Source organism: Epinephelus moara, chromosome 12 (genome assembly GCF_006386435.1).
Source record: "Epinephelus moara isolate mb chromosome 12, YSFRI_EMoa_1.0, whole genome shotgun sequence".
NCBI lineage: Eukaryota > Metazoa > Chordata > Actinopteri > Perciformes > Serranidae > Epinephelus > Epinephelus moara.
In genome coordinates this window covers 20,448,862-20,473,924 of record NC_065517.1, presented here as the reverse complement: position 1 = coordinate 20,473,924, position 25,063 = coordinate 20,448,862, and the positions used below count along the sequence as shown (strand labels likewise).

The 25,063-nt window shown below is 42.8% G+C and overlaps 1 protein-coding gene across 1 annotated transcript in view; it reads left to right on the top strand.

Annotated features, from left to right (window-relative positions):
- gphnb (gephyrin b) overlaps positions 1 to 25,063 on the top strand; it is a 147,804-nt gene that overhangs the window by 75,859 nt on the left and 46,882 nt on the right. Inside the window, exons 7-8 of the mRNA XM_050059038.1 lie at positions 8,058 to 8,330; positions 12,694 to 12,828. Coding sequence (XP_049914995.1) covers positions 8,058 to 8,330; positions 12,694 to 12,828 — 408 coding nt within the window. The remainder of the gene's footprint in view (positions 1 to 8,057; positions 8,331 to 12,693; positions 12,829 to 25,063) is intronic.

Sequence of the window (25,063 nt, the reverse complement as noted above, 5' to 3'; positions counted from 1 at the left end):
CATTTATCAGCTCAATGTTGGATGTTACAGTAGCTGCTGCTGCTGCTGCTGCTGTGTGAGCTCGTGCTAACCCCCACAAACGTTAAACTGACCGTTCGTTGGCAGGAGAGTGGCTCCCAGGTCGGTCCTTCAGCACTGCGACCAACCTGTGTAACAGAAACATTAAATCTTATTAAAATAAACCTCAAATCCTAAATTTATTGGAGCTACAAGAATGGTGTTTCTGTACATCTGCATTTCTGTTTCACAGTGCTTTGTCAGGCTTTGTCTCAGACTCAGAGACAATTATTAAGAAAAGCAGAAGCTTGGAATATTCACTTTTAACATTTTTTTTCAATCTTTTCCTCTTTTCCAATTTCTCGTTTTATTTTATGGAAGTGATCAATGTAAGTGCACTTGTCCTTTAAACTCAATACAAAATTAAAGCTAGGATAATAAAAGACGCCTGGTGCATTCGTTACAGGCGTATCAGTTTGTAGAACAAGTTTGTAGAACAGATTCGAACAGTTAGAACAAGAGGCTGCACTGCAACGTGCAAATCACTCCTTCTCGTGGCTGCCTGCGCTTTCCCTGTCCTCGCAGCTGCAACTTGCACTCTCTTCATCTACCTCATTGCCACTGCTGTACACAATTTAAAAACTACAACACCCATAATTCAAGTAGGAACTGCCGCGGCCAATGTGCAGCCGGTGGGAGCTGCAGGACGACTCAACCACCATGATCAGTTTAATGTTTAATTTATGTTTTATCAGGCGATAACTACTCCAGACTCTGCTCTAGTGTAATTTTCAGGACAATTAGGGCAGGATTTGGGATTCGGGACAACTGCTTAGATTTCGGGACTGTCCCGAATTTTTCGGGACGTCTGGTCACCCTATCCTTATGTGAAGGTCAACTTCACTTTAGACTTACCTTCACATAGCTTGTGATGCGTGAACAAATTTACATGCCGTCATTATTGTGTGTGTGTGTGTAGGCAGCATGAGTACAGTGTGTATGGATTTAAAGGTGTGTGACTTAGTGTGCATTCATTTGAATGATTTATTGATATCTGTGCACACGGGATAGATCTCTTCTTTGTGTTTGTTGTTTCATTCTACATTTATACATTTCTGTGTTTTGATGTATTTCTCTGTGTACAAAGGTACAGATGCAGAGTGCATGTGTACGCTTGTGTTTGTTCTCTTACATGGGAGCATGTTTGTGTAGGGTAATGTAAACCTTTAGGCGTATGTGTGTGTGTGTGTGTGTGTGTGTGTGTATGTGTGTGTGTGTGTGTGTCCGCCCACTGCTATCTCCATGTCCCCCTCCATCTGTCTCCCTCTCTGCTGTGCTGACCCACGCATCTGTCTCTGTCTCGTTACGCGCCTGCTTCTCCTGATCGATTTTAGTATTTCTTTTAATCAATTACGCCACCTCTCCCCCATCTGCTGCCATATTAGTGTCTCCCTCATCAACCCCCAGTTAAAGTTAACGGCACAAGCCGCCCGTCGCAGGCTTTTATTACGATGATCTCCTGTCATAAAGATAACGGGGAAGTCCAGCTGAGCCAGCCAGACGAAGGGCCTTATGTCAGTGTCAGCCGTGCTTCTTTTGGCTGCTCGTTTTGTCTCTTTGGCCTCAGTTACCCTACAGATAAAACACACTCTATATATCATACGCTGCTCAGATAGGGAACAGCTCAGTCACAGCTCTGTGTACTTTTGGTACAAGATATATGCTCTGGTTGATTGCGTTTTGTCCGTATTGTGATGAGATCTCAGTTTTAGTTTTTATATATGATGGTGGTGAGGACATGAGATGGTGCTCTGGAAAATCTCCAAACAAACCTGCCTAACTGATCTGAGAACATCATGACTGAGTGGAAGTTTGTAGTGTTCTATGTCTGTGTGAATGCTTTCATGAAAAGAAGAATCTTTGTATAATTAGAAAAGTAAAATATAAAACACTTATATTAAGTTTTGTAACCTACAAGAGACAGTTTAAATATAAATGGTCAGATTGAAGCAGCATAGAATGAAATATTCTGATTCTTTGCGTCGTGGGTTAAAGGGAAACTTAGGTATTTTTCAGCCTGGACCCTATTTTCCCATGGTTTGTCTCTAAGTGACTAATGGGAAGAACAACTTTTGAAATTGATCTGGTATTGAACGAGAGGGCTGCAGCCAGGAAACGGGCTACAGTGTAATCGTTTGGGGCAATAGCGCGCTGTCAGTGAACGTCCACTGAAAGTGCAGGCTCAGATTGTTTCCCCACAGAGAAATAATTTCTTTATCTTTTGCTTGATCCGGTCCGTTTGTTATTGTGTGTAACCAAGTCTCGCTCAAGGAGGAGTCTTGTTCTAAAGTCTCGCGAGTTGAATTGTTGCAGGAAGACAATAACAAACAGATCCAGATGAAGCGAAAGGTAAAGAAATGATCTATTTCTCTGTGGGGTCCTTTCTGCAGTGTTGGTAGACACTTATTGCAACAATCAGAGCTTGTCAGTGGCAAAAACAAATACTTTCACATGGGAAAATGGGTCCAGGTTGAAAAATACCAGTTTACCTTTAAAGTCTGTGAACAGTGGATCCTACATCAGTCGCATATTTTGTCAAACTTTCCGGGTCTGGTTAATGCTACATTTAATGTCTGGTCTCCAACTTTATAACACAGTCTTCCTGTTAAAGATATACTATACAGAATTTTCTGAAAAAGTATACACTCATACTGAAATTATCCCTCTCAGTCATTGCTCTAGAAGTTTGGTGGTGACTGNGCAGACACGGGGAGAACATGCAAACTCCGCACAGAAGGGCTCCCACACCCGGGATCGAACCGGCAACCCTCTTGTTGTGAGGCGACAGTGTTAACCACCACACCACCGTGCCGCCTGTTAAAGATATACTATACAGAATTTTCTGAAAAAGTATACACTCATACTGAAGTTATCCCTCTCAGTCATTGCTCTAGAAGTTTGGTGGTGACTGCCATCTGCCTTGATGACATCACAACTTTGAGACTTTCTTCTCTTGTTGCTAGCTTTCAGAGAGAGTAGCTCATGTTCACAAATATTGACTGAACTTTCCTAGGCCATGGATATAACATATTGGGATTATTAATTTAAGTGGTGTTCCCTTTTGAAAAATGGTAGCGACCAGGTGCTGGACCGTACGCAGCATGCATCAAAGAGAGACAGTGCTGAAAAAACACAGATATAGTGAAGCGAAACGTCAAACGAGAGTGAATTTGGGGTTGGCCTTTACTTTCCCTGGTGAGTGTGTTTACAAACAGTAACCAGCAATGCTGCAAGTAGCATTATGAGATTTGAAACCTTGAGCCCAATCTGAGTTGGTATCAGAGGAAAAATCAGTAGAGCAAACCTTTAAACCATTTTTAATTTGGCTTTCTTGCAAAACATTAAAGCCAACCATAAAAACCCAAATTTGTGTTGCATATTACATAACAATAACAAGAAAATAGTTCCTACATGAAACTACTCACAACAAGGTCTGTGGATTATCTTGAGTAACCATATGATGATTTCTGGAAAGAGACATTGCTGTTGAGTTTTTCAAATGTATTTTTTAGCGCTTTGAGCACCACAAGCTGAGTGCCATCTAGTTCCATTATATTGGAGAGAAGGCAGACATCTCTATGGCAACTCACACCAAAACAGTCTAGACTGATAAATAGTACTACAGGTGAGAGGAAAAATATGTATTTTTAATTTTGGGGTGAACTGTCCCTTTAAATATCAATGTATCCTGATGCAATGGTACAAATGATATCTTACAAATTGGTGGTTTACATTTGGGTTAGGTTTAGGTAAAGAATCATGGTGAGGAACTGTCACGTTATGTACTTAGTGTAACAATGTGATGTATGGATGATCCTTTTTATGGGTGTAATTACTACACTTTATGTGCAATGTTCACAGTTGTATTGTGTGTAGTTTTTTTTATCTGCTACACTTATTTATTGTCGTATTTATTAGTGTGAGAATGTAATGGTTGAATGTTTGGAGGATGTGGTTTTAACTGTCAGCATCTTACACGAGTAGCACTTTTAATTTCGTTGTTTTAATAACGATACAATGACAATAAAAGGCACTCTGATTCTGAGTCTGATGTACGTAACTTAAGATAACTAAGCGTTGACTTTTGGTTTCACATGGGACACAAACACCAGTCTCCTGGGTCAAAATCCTGTGTGTGTTTGACCACTCTACCACCTGAACTGCCTACACTCTTTAAACTATGTCACCTGACTTCTTCCTTTGCTCCCTCCATATGAGGGAGGACAGCCTGTAGTACATACTGTAGGTCACAACATCACAGCCTCCTGGCTCATGATTACATGGGTTATGTTCGAATTACAGTGCTTAGTTACTTTTTATAGGTACAAACGGTGAATGCGAGCAGCCTGTCAAGATACTGGATATTTCTTTTCTTTCTCTCACCCTCCATCTCTTATTCTCTACTGTCCCTGTTTCTGTTTTTCTCTTGTTTCTCTTTCTTTCTTCTTCACTTTTTATGTCTGTCTCACTGTCTTTTGTTGCAGTTTCTTTTTGCTCTCTCACCGAATCTTCGTCTCTCTCCAACTCTGTCTCTCTTAATCTCTCGAGATCTCATCCTCCCTGTCTCTCTCACCATCTTCCTCTCTTTCTCTCTGTCTGTCATCGTCTCTCGTCATCTCCTGCAACCCCCCCCCCCCCCCCCCCCCCCCCTCATCTCAGAACAGCAGTGCCTTCCCCTCTTCCTCCATCCTCCTCTCTCTCGCTTGTGTGTCTCATCCGCTGGCAGTATATCCAGGGATTCTGCTCTTTAGTGTTCTTGACAGTTACTCTCCTCCAGGACAAAACAGAGAATAAGAACAGAGGAGGAAAAAAAAAAAAACACTCCTGACGTACCTAAAAAAAAAAATTCCCGGCACGCAATGAAAGCGATGAACGGGAAAGGAGGAATGTCTCCAGGCTCTTGACACCATCCTCGCGCCTTCTTTTGCCCAATCCTTCCTCACTTCAGCCCAACGCGCCCGGCTTTCCTTTCCACATCTTCCAAAAACGCTCAGATGTGGGCTTCAAACGCACCAGCAAGAGGCATAAACAGCCTACTGTGTGCTGAGGGGTTTGGGATGTGTATGTGTGAGTGAAGGCGGGGTACAGGGTGGAAAGGTTAGCTTGCAGCTACGCATCAGGGCTGGCGGGCTTGTGGTCAACTGCTGAGATTAACCCGTTCAGTCTCTTTCATCTCCCCATCTGAGGAGTCCCTCTGCTCTACTTCTTCTATTTCTCCATGCACAGTGGTGGAGGAGGCTACTCCATTCATGCACGCATCCTCGTGTGGATCTGCGAGATTTCAAATTCAGTCAAATCAAGGTTAACGCTGTCATATTTAATCCAGCCGCTGATATGCACACACAGAACTGGATGTGAAGTGGAGAGGTTGCAACGAAAGCCGGCGTAGATACTGTAAAGCGTGGGGGCGATTAATAATGTATCTTCTCAATGCTTAAAATACACAGGAAGATAAATAATTTCACAGATTAGCTCTTGTCTTGGGAGTGAGGAGAATGGAGCATTTAGCATAGCCGAGGAGCCCACAGGCACACTGACACACAGAGAGACACCGGAGAGAGAAACAGAGATGGAGGGAGGGAGGGATGAGCAGAAGGTAGTATAAATGTAGCCAGAAGGAGGCGCTGTGATCTGCAGAGGTTGAGGAGGAACTCTGCTTGAGATTCTGCTGCCTCAAACAGGGTCACACACTCTATTTGTTACACAGAGCTGAGCAGATAACAGTATTCCTGGGTATAGTGGTGTACCTGAACTGCAGAGGGAGCCAGCAACACTTACTGTGTGTCAGAGAAACACCTTTATATCTAATTTTCCTCTGTACTGAGGTGTAATTAATCATATTTCCACATCTCCTTCCATTTTATTTTGCTGTGGATGCTGTTTCCTGTTAATGTAAACTCAACACCTCCTACGTGTTAACTTGTAGCCTGGATAAATGCAGGGTAATCTACATTCCCACAGCCCTAATTTTATCAGTAGTAATGTTACACTCAGCAATATGTTCCTCTTACTCTTTTTCTCTTGAACCAAATGTTTTTACTCACTAATTATTTCTAGTTCCTCTTTTTTTTTTTTGCACAGATGTTGTATAGTGATGGGCAGACCGATTTATTTCACAGTATCAGTTCCTTCGAGTTGGTACATGTAAATGTAGTCAACAGTTGGAACCTTTTAAGTTGGGATACTGTCTGCAAACATGGCGTCAGTTTCTGCGTGACACTCCCTTATAGTACATGCACATTCGACAGCTAAACTTCTCTTAAATGCATCACCAGTCATCAAGTTTAAGTTCATTTTAATACATTGGTTCAGTGTCCCACTTGTATGTAGGAAGGCTATGTAAGCTCAATATGATGTTACAGAAATGTCACTGTTAATTTTACGCACATCACGTAGTTTGAAGGCTATCAAATACAGTGTAAATGAGGAAAGGTCAAAAGGTCATTTTGCCTTGATGAAGATCCAGGTAGGATTGGACATTTTTATTAAACTTGTGTGGCATGGAGTAAGTGTACAGGTGTTACTTTTTTCCACAGGCATGTCACTGATAGGTAGCAGAGGTCCCAGTTACCTCCGCAGCCTTGTGTTGCATTCATGCGGTAAATGAGTTCCTCACCATAATATCTGTTTTTTTGACATATAGGACACTAAACAGAGTCAATCAAAAAGACTCAATCACTGTTGTTTCCAGGAGCTCAAAGGCTGTAATCCCTCCCCTCTCTGTTAGGCTTGAAACATGACCATTGCAGACCAGTGTGAGTTTCAGTGCAAGTCCATTAAAATTAAAACACGCCACACACTGGATCTCTCTAGTACCAAATGTTTTCAGCCATCCTTGATATCCCAATGAAGTCAAGATAGCTGAAAACATTTGATTAATAAGGCATAGTATGTTTGGGAAGGGTTGTGAGGCCTGTGGTGGCAAAACAACTATTTAATAAACAGAAAAAGTCTTCACATGTCGGCTGTCTTTCTTGAGTTTTAATAAGCATTCATGAATGGAGTCACACACATACAACTGCATGAACAGTCAGTCAGTGAGTGAGTGCCTACATGTTCTTCAGCCATGCTATCTTTATAGTTCCCAAAACCACATGCATGTCAATAGTCAAAATATACGGCGCTCAGGTGGTTTCTGCAGTAAGCATCCCTAAGACACAACATCTCTTGAGGCTCACAAGGACACTAACGCTGCTATCACAGTAGGGGTTAAATGAGCAACAGATATCATTAGGTGAGAAGTTCAGTTTCATCAAAACAAGTAAACTTATACAACACATGCTGAACATACTATAGGTTAAATATGGTCAAATACCAGAATTTTCCATCACAGGCTTCAAATGTGAAGCAATTGGTGGAAGTGTTGAATTTCATTGACTGCAGTTTAACTTCGATCACAAAAACAAAATGGCAAAGTTGAAGAGATGTAAAATAATTAGTGAGAGAAAACAATAGACCCTCAGGGGCACCCGGTAGCTCACCTGGTAGAGCAGGTGCCCCAACTTGTGGCCCTTTGTTGCACCTCGTCCCCTCTAATAAAGGCCCAAACAGCCGTAAAAATAATCTTTAAAAAAAACAGACCCTCAGAAAGTCAGAGTAAGTAGTATAACATGAAGCAGTTGTTGTACTGATCAAAACTGTGGAAATACACATTGTGCTATATTTAACATGTGCCCCAAGTATTATTCCTGCATGATCTAATCTGTAGCATTTCATTAACTCAGTGTCATCCAGTGTTTGGAGAATATGTCTTTGACCTCTTTGTCTTTCCACCTTTTTTTACCTTAGGAGCTTTTTTAAGGTCTAAGATGCTTTGTAAATAACTTTTATCTTAGAAGGACTTAGTCTTAACTTTAAGGGGAAATTCTAAGAAAACGTCACAGTCTTAGAATTTTGTCACTAGGAGCAAGTTTTAGTGCTAAGAAGTTTTGTGAAAACGGCCCCAGGTCATCCAAATCCCTGTCACTGATCATCTTCCTGTCCTTACACTCTCCCTCTAGGAATGCTTCCAGTTCATCCTGCCGGCGCTGCCGCACGCCATCGACCTCCTGCGGGACGCAGTGGTGAAGGTAAAGGAGGCGGCGGACGAGCTGGAGGACCTGCCGTCACCTCCGCCGCCCCTCTCGCCGCCCCCCAACAGTTCGCCCCACCGCCAGACGGAGGACAAAGGTGTGCAGTGCGAGGAGGAGGACGAGGAGAAGAAGGACAGCGGTGTGGCGTCCACCGAGGACAGCTCCTCCTCCCACATCACCGCCGCATCCATCGCAGCCAAGGTATTGGGATGGAGGAGAGGAGAGGGGGAGGGTTTGCTGTTGTTGTTGTTGTTGTTGTTGCAGTTTTTATCTGACGCCATCCATTTCAAACGGTCATCTATACATGTTCACACGTCATTCAGGAAAGCATGTGTAAAAGGTGCTGTAGCGTTTGAACATCAGTGAGTCATTAACCATTGAATCTGAAGACAAGAGTGTAATTACTAGGAACAAAGACGACTTACAGCATCTACATTGGAATATACAAACAGGAAGTTAGTTTATTTAGTAAAGGCAAAGGAGACAAATGGAGGCTAGAGAGCAGACAACCAACATCTTTGACAGGCAACAGTCAATCTGAAGGATCCATTGTGCGCAGTTTCAGTCGTGTTGACCAGTGAGATTAGTTTACATTAGTTCAGATATGAATCTGTTCGAAGGGAAATACACCATCTTCAACTCAAAGGTTTTAATACTATGTAAGGCCCTGATCACACAGAAAGCGTTTTAGCAGCTGGAGGCGGCTTTTTGTAAATGTTTTTAATGAGAATGAATCTTTTTGCTTGCTGTTTTTGTGTTGCGACACGCCTCGCGTTAGGCCCCTGGCGTTTTTGCTGAAGTGCTCTGAAATCCTTGAGTTGAAAAAACTTAAACTCAGAGCAGAAAATAGCCCACGTCATCTCTTTTTTTCCCCATTGTCCAATTGGATGATTTGAGAGGCGGGCCATCTGTGGTTGTCATGACAACAAGTTTACAGTTGGTAAACAAAGGAGGAGAAACTGGCGGTAGCAGTTGCTGGATACCCAGAGCTATACGACCCGACAATAGACCCCCGAGTCATCCTAAAATATGCCTGGAAACGGGCATCATGGAGGAGAAGCTCCTGGACCAACTGGTGGTACTCCCCATGATCCACTCTCTTTTTTAGGGTCTCATGTACCCACACAGATCTCTGTTTCCCTGTGTCCAACAAACTATTAACGGACAGCCTCTCACCCTTAACTAGAGCTACAGCAAGTACCCTCTGCCTCAACATTTTAGTAACAAGCTACTTATTCCTGAAAAATAAATTAAATTGATAAATTCACAGTAGATTGATGACACGGAAAAAACAAGGCAGTGCAGTGCGCCTCGGGTTTTGAAACCTGCAAAACTCTTTCTGTGTGATCAGAGCCTAATTCATTGTCTTTCATTTTCACAAGTAAACAAGTAAGTTAACATACGAGATGCTCAGAGAAATCATTTTGATCAGTGGTAGATTGGGTGTTTGATAACACTGAAATTTGATCAAATATAGATGCGTGATTTACAGAGTGTACTGTTCTGAGATACGCCATCAGTCTTTGAAGAAGTTCAAAGTTGTAGCATTCGAGCATAATTCCTGCTGATCCAGGCTGCTAAAAAGGCTGTCATGATGCTGTGTCATACCAAAGGTACACAATTACTCTGAACATGACACGCTGATGTTTTAAAATGCTACAGGTAGCACCTTGAAGTGATAGATTTACTGTTTTTCAACCAATACCTCAATATAATGTCTCTGCTAGGCTGAATTGTGGCCCAACTGGACAATCATTTACACCTTCAAAACTATGATGGATCACTTTTTCAAAAACAGGAAGTACACGGTCAAACATTTTTATTTCTTTGGTGCTGGATTTGCTCAGTAGCCATTGTCCTGCAACTCTTTAACAAATGAGTTCACAGAGATCGAATCCAGTAGTGCTTCTCATCAATCTTTTACAGGGGACCTATTATGCTTTTCCTTATTTTCTGTCATATATAATGTTACAGAGTCAGAGGTTCACATTAAACATGGACAGAGTTTCAAATAACGATGTAAACGTATGTAAAAGTAATCTCTGCGAGCGAAAAACTTTAGACCGTTCTAAATGCTCCATTTCAATATTTGTTTCTACTTTCAATACAAGCCAACGTCAGCTCATGACGGATGTCTTTATATGGTCATCTGCTCCAGGCACGTTACTGCAGGTGTTTACATAATGTAGCCTACACTGCTACATGTAGCTAGGGATCTTAGCAGGCCTAAAAAATCAGGCTCGACCTTCCATGAACCTGCACAGTTTCTGTCCAATCCAAGCCTGATCCAAGACCTAAACACAGCAGCAGTTTTGGGCCTGTGCCTGATTAAAAACCCAGTTCCCTACTGTAAAAATAAGTTATATAAATCTATTATTTTGTATATATTCTAAAATATTTGTTGATATGAAACAACAAGCTGAGGATTGGAGTGTTCTCTCACACCACTTCTCCTTCTTCTCTTACTTACAGTATTTTGATAGTCTGTCGTCTTGTGCATGGCAGGTTCGGCAGAATGGGCTGCGTCCCTTATTGTGTCTAGTGTGCGTGGCAGTCCATAGGGATGCAACTCATCGCTTCATGTTGAGCACATCTTTCTCAATGCTGGGGAGGCAGAGGCAAACACTGCCACCTCCCCAAGCCTTGTTGTTTTCTGTCCCTCACTTTCCCTCTCTCAGTCACAGTGTACCAGCTTAAGGATACAGTGAAATTATTGGTAACTTTCATTTATCTAGCCCTGTCATTAACAGCAGCCTGCCACAAGAACAAATAATGAGGTTTATGCCTTGCCTTATTTGGACTTTGAGGTGGCTTTTAGGTGTGACCAGCAGCTCTGTAGGTCGCAGCTCAGTCGCCTTAGGAGGCTGAAATTTAGCATGGAGGTCAAGTGTGCGTAAAGATGTGTGTTCATACCAATTGGCTGAAAGGGAGGGCTGGCAATGGGAGCCTGTTGTAAAAAGAAGCATAACTTCCAAATGGATTTATGGACTTGCCCAAGATTTTGTGGAAAGACTGGTCATGAGTCAGTGGACAATAGATAAACTGTTTGTGCCAACTGGCAAAAAAGGGGCAACTGTGAATGCAGCACCTACAATTTTATTCATCTTCCTCCAGCCAAATGTAAATATGTGGTAAATACGTGGTCATGTGATACAGTATTGCCCCTCTTTACAAGTTGACCAGGAGCACCCAAATCCTCCATTAAATATACAGTGTGCCTGGTGCATAGTGGATTACGGGTTTACCTAGGGCAAGGATACACCCAGTGGCCCTCATTTCTGAGCTGAACGTACGTCAGAAAACTGGGCATTTCCATGCATAGCTTGGCATTTACCAATGTGGACATGAGCAGAGGTTACGATCAAATCTCATGTCAGGTCTGACGTCAGGTTTGAGTCAGCGTGGACTTGTGGTGCAGCAGTAAAACTGGCTAATGGACAGTTGTTATTAGACAATATTCTGACAGACATCTAAGTATTTACAGCCACATGTTCATCATCTTAAAAATGTATAGTGGCCATATAGACATGCGCTCTCTCTATAACAACTGGCAGTTGCCTCTGTCTGTGGGACTGGCTCCAGGCTGACCGAAGGATGAACACCGCAGTCGTACCCGGCTCTATCTGAAAAGTTTCCTTTTTTAAACACTGACAAACCAAAGCTTGTTTATATCGTTTATTATTAAAACGTCATTAAAAAAGAATAAATAAACCCACAACAGTGTAATTATTTAAATACTAGTAGCCTAGGTGATTAAATTTTTACCGTCTGTGTCTCCTCCGCCACCTGTCATGCCCACAATAGAAGCAGACCTGATACGCGCAGCCACACGCTACTTGGTCGGGGTCAGTTATAAGCTTTTATATGAATTTCATAACAATATTAAAATGATATATATGTAGGCCAAAGGCTGGTACATATCATGGATGTACTGAACGTGAACTGAACTTCCTGTTATTAAAAAGTGAGCTGCGTTATGATTATAAAGTCTTGAGTTGAAAAAGAGTGAATCTCTTCCTCAACATGAGTTTGTCATATATCTCTGTGTATCATATATCATGACTGTGTGTCTCTTCATATATCAGAGTGTGTGTGTGTGTGTGTGTGTGTGTGTGTGTGTATTGTGTGCAGTCACATGTAACATCAAGTATCTCTCCATACCCATCATCCTATCCTGCCCTGTCTGCAGCCTGGACCCTGCTTTATGGCTCTGTTGTCAGGGTAACATCCCACTTCATTGTCCAGTCACAGAAGGAAGTTGGTAAGACTCCGCCCCCCGATATCTCATTATTTGTCATCACTACCATGTTTCATTTCTGAGGTCATTCATCTGCATCAACCCTGTCAGTGAGTGTGGATGTTTCAGTCTGACATCGGAGGTGTTGGAATATCTGTCCTCTCGTCTAGTTTCTGTGTTCAGGTCTGTAGCGTGTGGACATTGTGTGTAGTATATGTATGATCTGGAATATTAGTGTGTGTATGCGTGCTGCCTGTGTTTATGGTGCGTGGTGTTTACATGCACGTGTGTCTGCGTACGTTTGTGTGTGTGTGTGTGTGATCTCAGATCCCAGACTCCATTATCTCGCGGGGTGTGCAGGTGTTGCCCAGGGATACAGCCTCTCTCAGCACCACGCCCTCGGAGTCGCCTCGCGCCCAGGCCACGTCCCGCCTTTCGACCGCTTCCTGTCCCACACCCAAAGTGAGTACATGTACAGTGAACACACTCACACGCACACTGTACACACTTACAAACACAAATTTATCATGTGAGGACTTTACGTTGATAGTATTAATTTCCTAATCCCCGTGTTCTCACGGCAGCATTTACAAGCGGACCAGATCAAATGCCTTGTGCGAGAAAGCTGCTCTTGATTGGTCAGAATTTCCATGCAGGAAAAATCCAGGAAGTAAACCAAACGTTGAAGAAGAGTACACTTGCAAGATAAATGTGACACTTTCTAATGTCACAATGGAGGGACAACTACGCAGGTTGATTTTAGCGCTGCTCATCGTGGACTATATTGCTGTCATTGTTCATTTTAGTCAAACCATACAGTTTGAAAACGAGGCGCGGCTCCAACTAGAAAACAATGTTTTGATGCATTGGATGTGCTGAATGTGCATATTAAGGCAGTACAGGAGGAGGTGCACATTAATAATCCTCCAGGACTGTAACATGCTCATGTTTAACCCAAACAATGTGTCATGTGACTGCAGTTGGTTCAGATCCAGGTCGGAACACGTTCTCACCACAAACAAACCGCACCAGAGTTCGTTTGTAACCGGACTGAGAACACCGCCTCAAGAAGGTCTCGGTCCGGTTGTTTTGGTGCACACCTGAGTGTGATTGCTGTGTTCACACCTGCCCAAACGAACAACACTGAGGGGGCAAACAAACTTGAGTTCAATTAAACCGAACCAAACAGGGCAGGTGGGAAAGCACCCTTAGGTTCTCAAGAAAACTGAAGCAGCACCAATATGGCAACATTTTGGATTTGAAGACAGTGAAAGAGTCCTAAATGGCCACAAGTGATGCACTGAGCCGTTTTTAGCTGAACTTTTGTCGTATGGTCCGTTTCTATTCATTCCAGCGCATAGCTGATAGGTGTGTGGTTTGTCTACATGATGTGACAGAAGTACGTATTTCAGGGATTTGATGTGAGGAGCTGCGATGTAAAGCTATGCGTCGCTGTAGTCGAACACTTGTTTGCTGTCAGCACATGGTGTTATGTTCCTCTCAAGAGCAGCTGCTGAATCAAGTGCAATGCCTACTGGTAAAATTCAGTATACTGGTCCGTTCATGTAATTGGCTTAACATCAAACTGGTTAAAAATTTTCACACAGACCGAACCCTATTGTAATGTACGGATTTAATCCTCAAACTAACCCTAAATCTGATCCTGATTTTAAATGTAACCTTAAACAGAAATCCTGAATCAAAACCTGCCCTTTGGAAAGTCCTCAGCAAAAGTCTGTGCTATAAAACTAAAACAGGTTTTCACCGGGACAGGAGTGCAAGAACACACACCTCCAACAACTCACACACTGCATATGTTCATACACACACAAGCCCCACTGGTTGTCTGCCACAGCTCAACTGCGTTTACCTCCACAGGCCATGGTTATTGTAGCTATACAGTTTGTCATTTACATGTATGGTTTTTAGTCTGTCATACTCAAAAAGACAAATACTTCTCATTGTGTTTCACTATTTCATTTCAGTTATTCAGTCCCTCCAGGATTTTCGCAGGCTTTTTTTGGGATTGTTGCGAGCTAAAATACCTGATTTCAAGGCAGCTTTTCGAAGAAGTTGCAATGCATGTTACAGTGTTTGTAGATATTTTTTTGTAATGAAATTCTGGGAGCAAGTGAAAATAGCAGAAATAATTTTGTGTGTGAATTATTAAAAATGTAGCCTGACTCATCAGATGGAGACTGTGGCTATTAGCATGTCATTGAGCCGCTGATGTCGGCCTGTATCCTCCTTTCTTTTTGCTTTCTGTGTGTTATCGTTTTCAAATCCCCTTCACTACAGGAAACAACAATAACAACCTCTGAGCTCAGAACTTAAACACTGAAAATAGCATGTTTTGAAGATTTGAATCGTGCAATAAGGCACGCCTGCTTTGTTCTTTTAGTCCATTTTTGTAAAGATCTACAACGCAAAAACAACAAGCTCAGACTCTGTCTCACTCAGTGTAAAGGCCCTGACACACCAAGCTGATGGTCGGCCGTCGGTCAAAGTCTCTAGTTTTTGCGGCTTGTCCCGCACCGTCGGCACTTCTGCGTTGGCATCAGTGGCTTTTCGGCCGATTGAGCATGTTGAATCGGCAGGGGAGCTTGTTGGTGAAAGAGATCACTCTGATTGACTGTTCAGGTGTTATTACCTCGCCCCTGTAGCGAGTGAATCTGCCTGTAGTGAAACCGGGGCTAACCGGTGCTTCCCCCTCAGGCTGCCCGACAGACCCGCTGCTTCTTCCCACTTTAACCTGAATAACAAACCAGAGCTAGCTGGGAGTGTTAGCCGCAGCATGACTGGAGGGAAGCACAGCCAGTTAGCCACCGCTAGCCTCCCAGCTAGCCCTGGCTCTCCGTTTGGATCCACCCGGAGCACCGAGCCCTGGTTTGTTATTCAGGTTTAAGTCCGTGGAGGTGCTGCAGAGCTCAGCTGCAGATAGGAAACCCCTCGGCTGACAGGATGTACCACTCTGTCACTCCGCTCTCTCTCACGCAGGTGCAGAACGTACGTTCTACTTGGCCATCGGATGTAGTCTTTGTAGTGTGTTCAAATGCAGCTGACAAAGGGCGACGTGAGGTTACATAGACGACGCAACAGTTGGCTTTCATCACCGCTAGTTCTTTGATGTCGGTTTGGTGTGTCAGCACCTTCAACGTTCAACCAAAACATCCCAGACACTATTTTACCAGAGCACCGTTACTGCGTCCTGGGCGTAGTGCTGCCCAAGACGACTCTGATTGGCTTAAAGAAACAAAAACAAGCCAGAGCATCTTTTTTCCCCTATAGCAGAAAGTCGTCAATTGATTTAGTGATTCTAGCCTTTCTGTAGTGCTGACAGAGACTTTTATAAATCAAATAGAACTCGTTCCATTGAGAATAAAACCACACAGCTCTGAGTTTGTGAGTTAAACCACACGAATGTTACCACTAACCATGCACGTTAAATCAAACACATCTTGATTCTTTCAGCACGTCTTTTAGATCTGGATGGTGCAGCCTCTGTCATGGTGAATTGCTTGTCTGGTCATGGGTTTTAGCCATTTTCTAAGTGTGTTTGTCATTTGATGTCGTAATACCGCTTTTGTGCAGGACCTTAGGGAACTGCCTCTCAGGCCTTGATGATTAATGCAAGACGTTGGTGTTGCTCATCAACCAGAAAAAAAGGAAGTAAGTTTTGTGACGTCATGTGGGGCACTGCTATGATTGGTGAGACATACAAGAACCTAAGATGATTGGTCAAATTTGCGGAAAAGTTGCGGCGATTGAACAAAAATGCAAGGTTGCACAGAATTAACAGCATCAGCTGTTGCGATGACAACATCCTGGAGGGGCTGGTTATTTCAACGAAAGAAAGATTGCACTGCTTTTCTTTTTTCCCCCCCAGCTTGACTTTTTTTATCGCATTTTGTGTAGCTAAAGTGTTTTATTTTATTTATTTATTTGTGTTTACATCTTAATTTCAGTTCAGGTTATCTAAAATAAAAGTAACAGTTCATTTTTGCAGCACTTCACATCTCACACACACACGCAACAGTCTTGACCAGTGTTCTCTTTCAGTGTGTCAACTTTGCAACCTGTTCGTTTTGTGTCTGTTTCAATGTGTTTTTTATGTAACAACCCTGTTGTTCGAGTGTGTGAGTGTGCGTGTGTGTACTTGTGTGTTTCTGGAGACAGCAGGTTGTGGTTCTCACGCTTGGATGCTTAAAGAATTATTCCCCAGGTTTAATTCAACACATTGCAATTATTTTTTAAAACTAAATACCCTCAGTCTGCTTTGTCTGTCCCCGCTTTAATGGGATACTTTAACATTTTGTCTACTTGTGTGTTCCTCTTTCTCCCCAAAATGTTGTTGCTGTCACTGTTAGCACTCGGTCTGTAGCCCATAATGCACCACATGTTGACGGCTCTCAGGTTCGTTTGGGGCTGATGGTGCCAGTTGGTTACAACGAGGAGTGCTAACTTGTCTTCTGTTCAAGTGACACAATTCTTGATGCAAAAAAAAAGCAAAAATTGTCATATGAAATGTCCAAGTATCCTTTTATGTTTTCACCGATTTCTCCTGCAGGTTTTTAAAATGCAGAATGGCGTCAGCTCTCTTTCTCTCTCTGTCACTGTCTCCTGTTTCTCTCTCTCTTTCACCTCATCTGTCAGTGTCACGTCTCCATGTGTCTCCCGGACAGCAGGCAGGTGCTGTGGGAAAAGATGAGGGGGTTGCCATGGGAACAGAGGGATGGGATGTTAGTGGAGGAGGGAGGGAGGGCGCATAGGCGGGTCATGAGACAGAGGAAGCAGCCAGAGGAGATCTCTCTCTGCGCTCGGTGTTCGTGGAGAGATGAGAGGTCAGCGCCGGAGAGCCGACTGAACCCCGGCAACAATGTTTTTTTAAAGTCTGTTGTAAATGTAGATATTTGAATATGCAGTTGTGCTGTATGCAAAAACAATCAGTCGAGATGTGGAGAGCTGAGCAGCACATTGTGAGACAGCACAGAGAGTTATAGGAAAGTGTTGAATTCCTGGATTCAAGCCGCAGCTTATGTGAGGCTTAAACCTGCTGAGGTGTCACTGAAAGTCCTTTGACTACACTGTGTCATTATGCATTACACCACTATATCTTATTGACAATCTTGTGTTTAAGTTTTGATTCCTGGACTCCTCAGTCTGCAGGTGTTTGTGATTTCATCCTTTGTCTTTGCTGCTGCTGGTTACGTTTATATTGCCAAATGAATACATTAGCAATAGCTTGAAATTCAACAACATACAACAGCTAATATTGTTTTTTGCAGTTCTGACCTAGGCGTGCACAGCGTGTGCATGTTTGAATCATTGTTTCCTGTGGAGCGAACAATGATGCTAAGCATTGCAGCAACAGCACTTTGGGTTTAGCATACCACTAGAATTTCACTCTTTAAAAGTACGATCAGAGTTCTTTCAGTTACATCTGTGGTCTTGGTCAGTGGCCCTACACGTCAGAGTGTGACGCTCTAGGTACCCCTCCAGCATCAGTTTTGGATGACCAGGGAAGATGCGTGAATATACTTTTCAAAATAAACTTCTGCTTCACAGAAAATACACAGTTTCTACTCATTAAATGAACACAGTCTTTCTTCTCTTCAAAATAAACTTAGAACTTTGGTAAAAATCTTGTTTAGGTTAGCAGGTGGTTCAGTTTAGAAAAATAACATCATGGCTGTTGATAAAGTTGGTATGTTTGTTACTAACATAATACGTTACTAGCCTAATACACCACACATACTAGTGTACTACGTTGTTATTAAAATAACTTGATTGACTTTTGGTTTCAAACGGGAAATGAGCAGCAGTCTCCCAGGTGAAAGTCCCAAGTTTGTTTAACCCATCCACCTCTCCTCCTGACCTCCCTGTGCGGACTTTCTCTCTTTTTATACTATGGCAGTTTCTCAAAAAGCATCAAAAAATGCTGCTGCCTAATGCGTCTCATACCACCACTAAAGGCTGCTTTGCTTTGTTGGTATTTGATGAGCTGGAAGTGAGACCAGGTTGCGCTTTAAGTCCGGGTAAAGCAAAAATAAATATGTGTAATGAGTTTGTCACACCACAGAAAAAAATGTGTCATGGACCACCCAGCCAAATTTGAATGATTAAAAAATTGGCAAGTAAATAAAATTAGGTTTTAAAATTTTGAAAAAATAAGCAGTATTCTTTGCTCTGAGACATTGAAGGCATGTTTGCTGAAGAAGCTGAAATAAGGATCAAAACCGCTGTGAAGTGACAGACTCTCTGTAGGAGCTAAGCCAGTAGCACAGTAACATACATACAGCCAACGGACTTTCATTATCAGCTAAATCAGTAGCACACAAACCCTCCAAACCAGGGAGCGAGAGCCACTGCACAGCTATAGCATCTCATTCAGCAGCTAACAGCAGCTAACAATGATTGTGGCATTTAAACCACCAATTTAAACTTTAAACCCATATTGACCACTGGCCACTTTTCAGGAGGACAGTAGCCAGTTTCTAGCTTGTGCTGAGTGGAAATATATGGTGCTACCTTTCTGGTTTTATCTTTCAAATGTCCCAGTGCTTTCTGGCAACCTGGCCCATACTGTTGAGCCAATCCTGTGCCACTCCTTTGTTCTACACTGTGCTCTGCGCCAGTGGTGTAGTGGAGGGTATAGCCACCTGTTTTTCTGCTTGTTTACAGTGTACTCACCTCTCAGCCAAAAAGCCACTGGAGTATATAGGGGAGAATACCCACTTCCTGCTTGAAATCTACCCATCTACCCGGCAATACCCCCACCTAGTCAACTATCACTGTACCACTGCTTTGTGCCCCACTTTGTGGTGATCACAGCTTGTATGACTGATCATGATCAGAGATCCTCAGACTTAGCCAAGGTGTTTCTGACCTCAGCTGAGCTACAGAGTGTGGAGCTGTAAATAATTGGACAGTTGGGAGCTTTATTGCTGCTGCTGATGTCCCAGTGCAGCTACTGGCTCCACTGATGCAGTGAGGTAGTCATCTCCCATCAGCCCCCCCGCCCCCTCGCTTCTCTTCCCTTGACCCAACATCCAAACACACAATCACACCTGTCTCTCCACTGAAGCCTTTCTTTGTCAATGACCCAGTTTGAGCATCGCTAGCCTGTCACGATCACATGCCAACCACATTAGTCAGCGTTTGTGTGTGACGTGCGTGTCTGGACATGTGTGCGTCTCTGTGGGCGGCAGATAACAAACAGTTAATGGCTTTTCTAGGTATAGCTCTTAGCTTGTTTAGATTCTGTCACAGGCTGTTTCCCAGCGACAAGCTGCCATATGTTCTTTGAAATTCCCACGTTGCAAGCGGCTGCCGACAGTATGTACACAATGTCCCCGGAGCCGGAGCCAGAATGGCTCTGTTCACTGATGCATTTCATGTGCCACTGTGGGCTGTGTTAGTTTGTTAGCTGGGTCTTGTTGGCAGCGCTGCATGGTGGCTTTGAGAGTAGAAGGTATGGAGTAGGTCTTAATCTTGTCACTGCCAGAGCTGCTGCAGTGGTTCTCCATATAAGCAGTGCGGACACCACGGCTCGCAGAGCAAAGCACGAGTAGATAGAAACACGCGTAAATACAAACACAGGTCATGTATCAGCACTTCAGCTCATGTAGCGTTTGTCAGGTTACGAGCTATGTCTGTGTGTGTGTGCGTTCTCAAGTGGATGGCATGTGACACATTTAAATGCGCAGAGAGTCTTTGTTAATGGATTCTGAACATATGCAAAAGCAAAAATGTTGTGTATGAACGTGTGTGTGTGTGTGTGTGTATGTGTCAAAAGGAGTGCTGTAGTTTCTCAAAGATTTCAAGCACAAAGCCAGTGAGTGTTTCTTCACCACGGAGGAGCAGACTCACAACTGATGTCCAAACCTGTCTGTCTGCACAGCAACAACTGGGACTTACACACAACACATATACATACACAACATACAGTAAATATGGACACACAAAATGATCCTTAAAGGAGAAAGTGGCTGTCTCATACACATACACACACACACTCACACATGCAGCCCACAAATGCAAGCAGATACAAAAGGATTACAAACTGAGCAGCTCTACAACCATTCATGTAACCAGATTTTCTTTCTCTGTCACACTGTCTCTTACTTGTGCTCACACACACAAGACAGCACGCACAGGCAGATGCACACGGACACACACACACACACACACACACACACACAAGATACAGGGAGGGTAGTTGTACCCTTCCACTCCTGTGAGCATTTAGTACAGTTATGTAATGGTGAGTTTGGATTAATGAAGCATATGGGAGATGGGCTTTGACTCAGAGGATGGTTGACAGTGTGTGTGTGTGTGTGTGTGTGTGTGTGTGTGTGTGTGTGTGTGTGTGTGTGTGTGTGTGCGCTTTGGGGTTTTGTCTCCTGTTCCTGTTTTCACTAGAGATGGTTTGAATTTTTATGAGCACTCATTTGCTGAGACACAGCCACAAAAAATACTACTGCCTGAGTCGGGTGTATGTTAAAAGATGCAGGATTATTTTACAAGCTCAAAATATGACGTCTGGTTGCACTTAAAATGAATAATCCAACGTTGATACCAGGCCTACTGTCTGGAGGTCAAAGGGTACAGATGACCCCTTTCTGTTTTTACGATGGGTTGGTTTCAAAGTCAAGTGTTTGAGATAATTTCTCCTTAATTAAAGTTTTTTCAAAGCTGTAGAAAGTTTCTGCTCTTTGATTTGATCAATGTTCTTCTTGGAGAAGTCCATGTTCCCCAATCTCTACAACAGAGATGATGACTAAAGAGTTATCATGACCTTTGTCATAAGGGAGGAAGATAAGACAATAAGACAAGACAATAAGACTCAGTTATGAATCATGAGACTTTGGCAGCAACTGATAGTGCCAATCATTTAGGTACTACTTACAGAAGAAATAGATCCATCAACAATTACGGGAAATATTATTTTTAAAACTTACAATGGCCCTCCTACTCTGTCATAGGTCACAGCTGGAAAAGTGGTAGCACTAAAATGAGAATAATACAGAGCTGGGGAAAGGGGGGGTAACAGTCCAAGAAATACTATGAATTTTCTAAATTAAAGCCATACATTTACAAGACAAAACCTTTGATATTTTCAGAGATTTAAGTGGAAATTTTATGGGGAACAAATCATAACTTTAAGAGAAAAATGCTCAGATATTCTCTGAGGATGTAAAGGTATTAATTTGCAAGAAAAAGTAGGAAGTTCCTTGAGACTGAAGCGACAAATTTAAGAAAAAAAATCACAAATAGTGCCTATGCCAAAGAATCACATCACATCATTTCATTTTGAAAGGTTGGATTGACGTCATCAGGCCACAGACACCACTGACAAACAGGGAATCCCAGCAAACACTGAGACACTGAAAACCGTTGTATGAACGTCAAATCAAGATATCCTGTTATAGTTCAAAAATAGTTCCCTAATAAAAAGTTGTGTCAACATCCAGAGGGGTACCACAACACAAGATAGGCTGTGTCTCAATTCAGGGGCTGCAGCCTTTGAAGGACGCGGCCTTTGCGGTCTATGTCGGCCATGTCCTTTGAAGACCACATCACCAAACCGAATGGTCTCCGAAATGGGATGGTCTGGTTTGCGGAAGCTTTCCTGGTTGCATCACCGGTTGTTGCAACCTCCAAATTCTGGGAAAGAAGGCTGCATTTTTCGGCCGCATTTGAAAGGAGCCTTCGAAATGGGACGGCCTTGGTTGCGCCGATGTGACGCAATCAGTCTCCAAATGCAGCCTTCGAAGGCTGCAGCCCCTAAACTGAGACACAGCTATAGCCAGGGTTTTCTGTTCCACTGCGGCTCTTTGTTAACCTGGCTAGATTGCCATGGCAACTTGTGCTGCATGGCTAACCTGGATCCAACCAGGCTATGTCCTGAGTTTCGGCTTGGAATTGGCTATAAAGCACCTTTGCCTAATCAACTCAATTGGAAATAGTGTCACCTTGTAGTCAATTGTCAATCTATAAGCAGTACATGAACAGCATGAGCAGTTCGCAAGAATAAGACGAACCATGTTACAGTGACCTTGACCTTTGTCCACCAAAATCAAATCAAGTCTGTATGAACACTAACTACAAGATATGGGGAATGAGAAAAAAAACAGATTTTTTTAATCTGCTTGCACTTATTGGATTCCCTTTGTCAGCTGATAATAAGTCAATATAACATCACACAAATTAAGTTTCTATATGAATTTAAGGCCTGAAACGATGATGCCTCTAAAGCCTGGCAGCTGCCCCTTTGATCGGAGCTTTCACCTTGATGCATCTGCAGGTGCTACCAGTATTTATGCTCCATGTGTTGTATACTGTTCCAAACATCCCATCAACTTGACTGATATTGGCATTTATTTTGATTAAAGCATTCAGTGCTCTCACTCTCCCATGATGCCTCTGCACAAACTCTTTCAGGTGCTGGCTGTACACCTAGAGGACACTGCCTCACTCTGCATTGGTCCTGTAAGATTTTTTTTTTTTGATTAATGGCTTGATGTATGGCTGTGGAGCCAAGGCCAAGGCTTATGGAAATCAACTCCTCCTTCTTCACTGGAATGTGGGAAATGAGTCACAGTGCAGCAGTGTAATTCAGCGCACACCACTTCCATGACCTTCACCGTGGACGTATTGCCATTCTGGTCACTGCCATGAGCAAAAAATTAGCATGTTAACACTGTATGCACACATGTGCAAACAGGCAGGCTCAGACATTCATTCATACATCCATACCAGACCCATAACACATGCTGATGATAAAGATGGATACGAGCTTTTTAATCTGTTTTGAGTATGTGGTGGTGAAGCAGCTTTACTAGATAAAGCAGTGCTGTTTACTTGTATGTTACTATATTTGCTACTACGGGTGTGCATCACTAGTTTAATCTCGATATGATATTATATAGATTATATAGATATATGATACAATATTAGCCTGTATCACAAAGGGCCTGTCCCAATACCCCCCCCCCCCCCCCCGGCTCTACCCCTACTTTTGTGCATTCCCGCGAGGGGTAGGGGTGTCCCAATTCCTTATCGCGTGTAGGGGTAGGGGGCATAATGAGGACTAGTGGGTATGAAACTAGCCCTTCGGAGCGAGAGATTTCAGATGCTGACTTGCCAGCGAGGGGTAGACGTCGCCATGGCTGCCACCGAGCAAGAGACAGGGAAAAAAGTTCATACATAGCTAACGTTACCGTCGTCAGGCTGCTTGTTAGCTAGCTAGCTAGCTCGCACTATCTGGCATCTGTCATCTGTCCTGTTCTGCAAAATTGTCAAATTTTTCACATTACGATAACACGCCAGCTAGTATAACTATGCTGCCTCGTAATGTTAGCTGGGTAGCTAGCTAGCAGAAGTCCCCTGCCGTCTGTCGTTTATCAAACGTAGCATGATGAATACAGCAAACGCAATAGGTAGGATGAACTCAACCGAAAGATTTCAACCCCTACCCCTCGTTGCTTCATTTCGAGGGCCAAGGGGTTGTGGGCAAAGGCTAGGGGTAGGGCCAAGGGCTAAGGGGTAGTTGACAAGGGGGGGTATTGGGATTGGGCCAAAGTCTGCCATGAAACTATTTAGATTAAATTCATTTCAATTTAGGGGCCTGTGATCGATATGAGACAATATTGCCCATTGCACACAATATGTTACAGAAGAAGCTGCTGCCTCTTTCGTTTTTGCTTTTGGCCAGAAACAATAAAGACAGCACATAACTAATGAAAGTAATTGTAGCCAGTTAAGTGTAAACCTTCCTGGAAGAATCCCTTTTCCTTTTTCACCCAAACGCTGATCTGTTTCCTAAAACTTCAGGACTATCTGGCTTAAAGCCCTGAATGCAAATTTCTCTTAACAGCCATAAAACACAGATAAACAAGATCATTTAACAAAAGTATAAAATTAGGCTCAGTAATAACTGTCAAGGTTCGTAGACAAAGCTATTGTTTTTTGCTTGTTACCATTATTAGCTTAGGCACTTCTAAAATGTATAAATTAACCCAGTGGTTTTCAAACTTTTTATGCCCAAGGTACACCTTTGTTTACATCTGTGCACATTAGCTTCTGTAACCTGTGTTATCACCCTTATCACAACATAAGACAATGAATATGAGAAAACACAAGACTTTAGTGATACAAGTACTGACAGTGTTTTTTTTTTCTGTTTTCTTACGGTGGTAGGTCACTCATAATTCCCATGCGCAAACAGTGACAAATAGGTTCACCATAAAGGGTTTTTTTTTTTTTCAATTAAATTCAATTGAATTACATTTTTTAGTGAGAGTATGCCTCTTTATTGGGAAATGGCAGCACACAACATACTGATACAGTCAATTAAAATTTTGCATAGCCTAAGTTGATTATTGCCATAATAATGTGTGGTTATCACAAAATTCCATGGTACACCTGGACTGGCATCACGGCACACCATTTGAAAACCACTGAATTAGCCTATAGCGGCTAGTGGAGTTTTCCTCTAACCTAACAAATGATCTTATCTTACTATATAATGACGTCTGTTCCACGTTTTTCTCCTGACTGACTTGGTCAATCCATGTGAAATTTGGCACAGTGGTAGAGGGTCATGGGAGGATGCGAATGAAACAATATTACATCAATTGGCCAAAGGAGGGCGCTATAGCAACCGATTGAAATTGCAAACTTTGAATGGGCATAT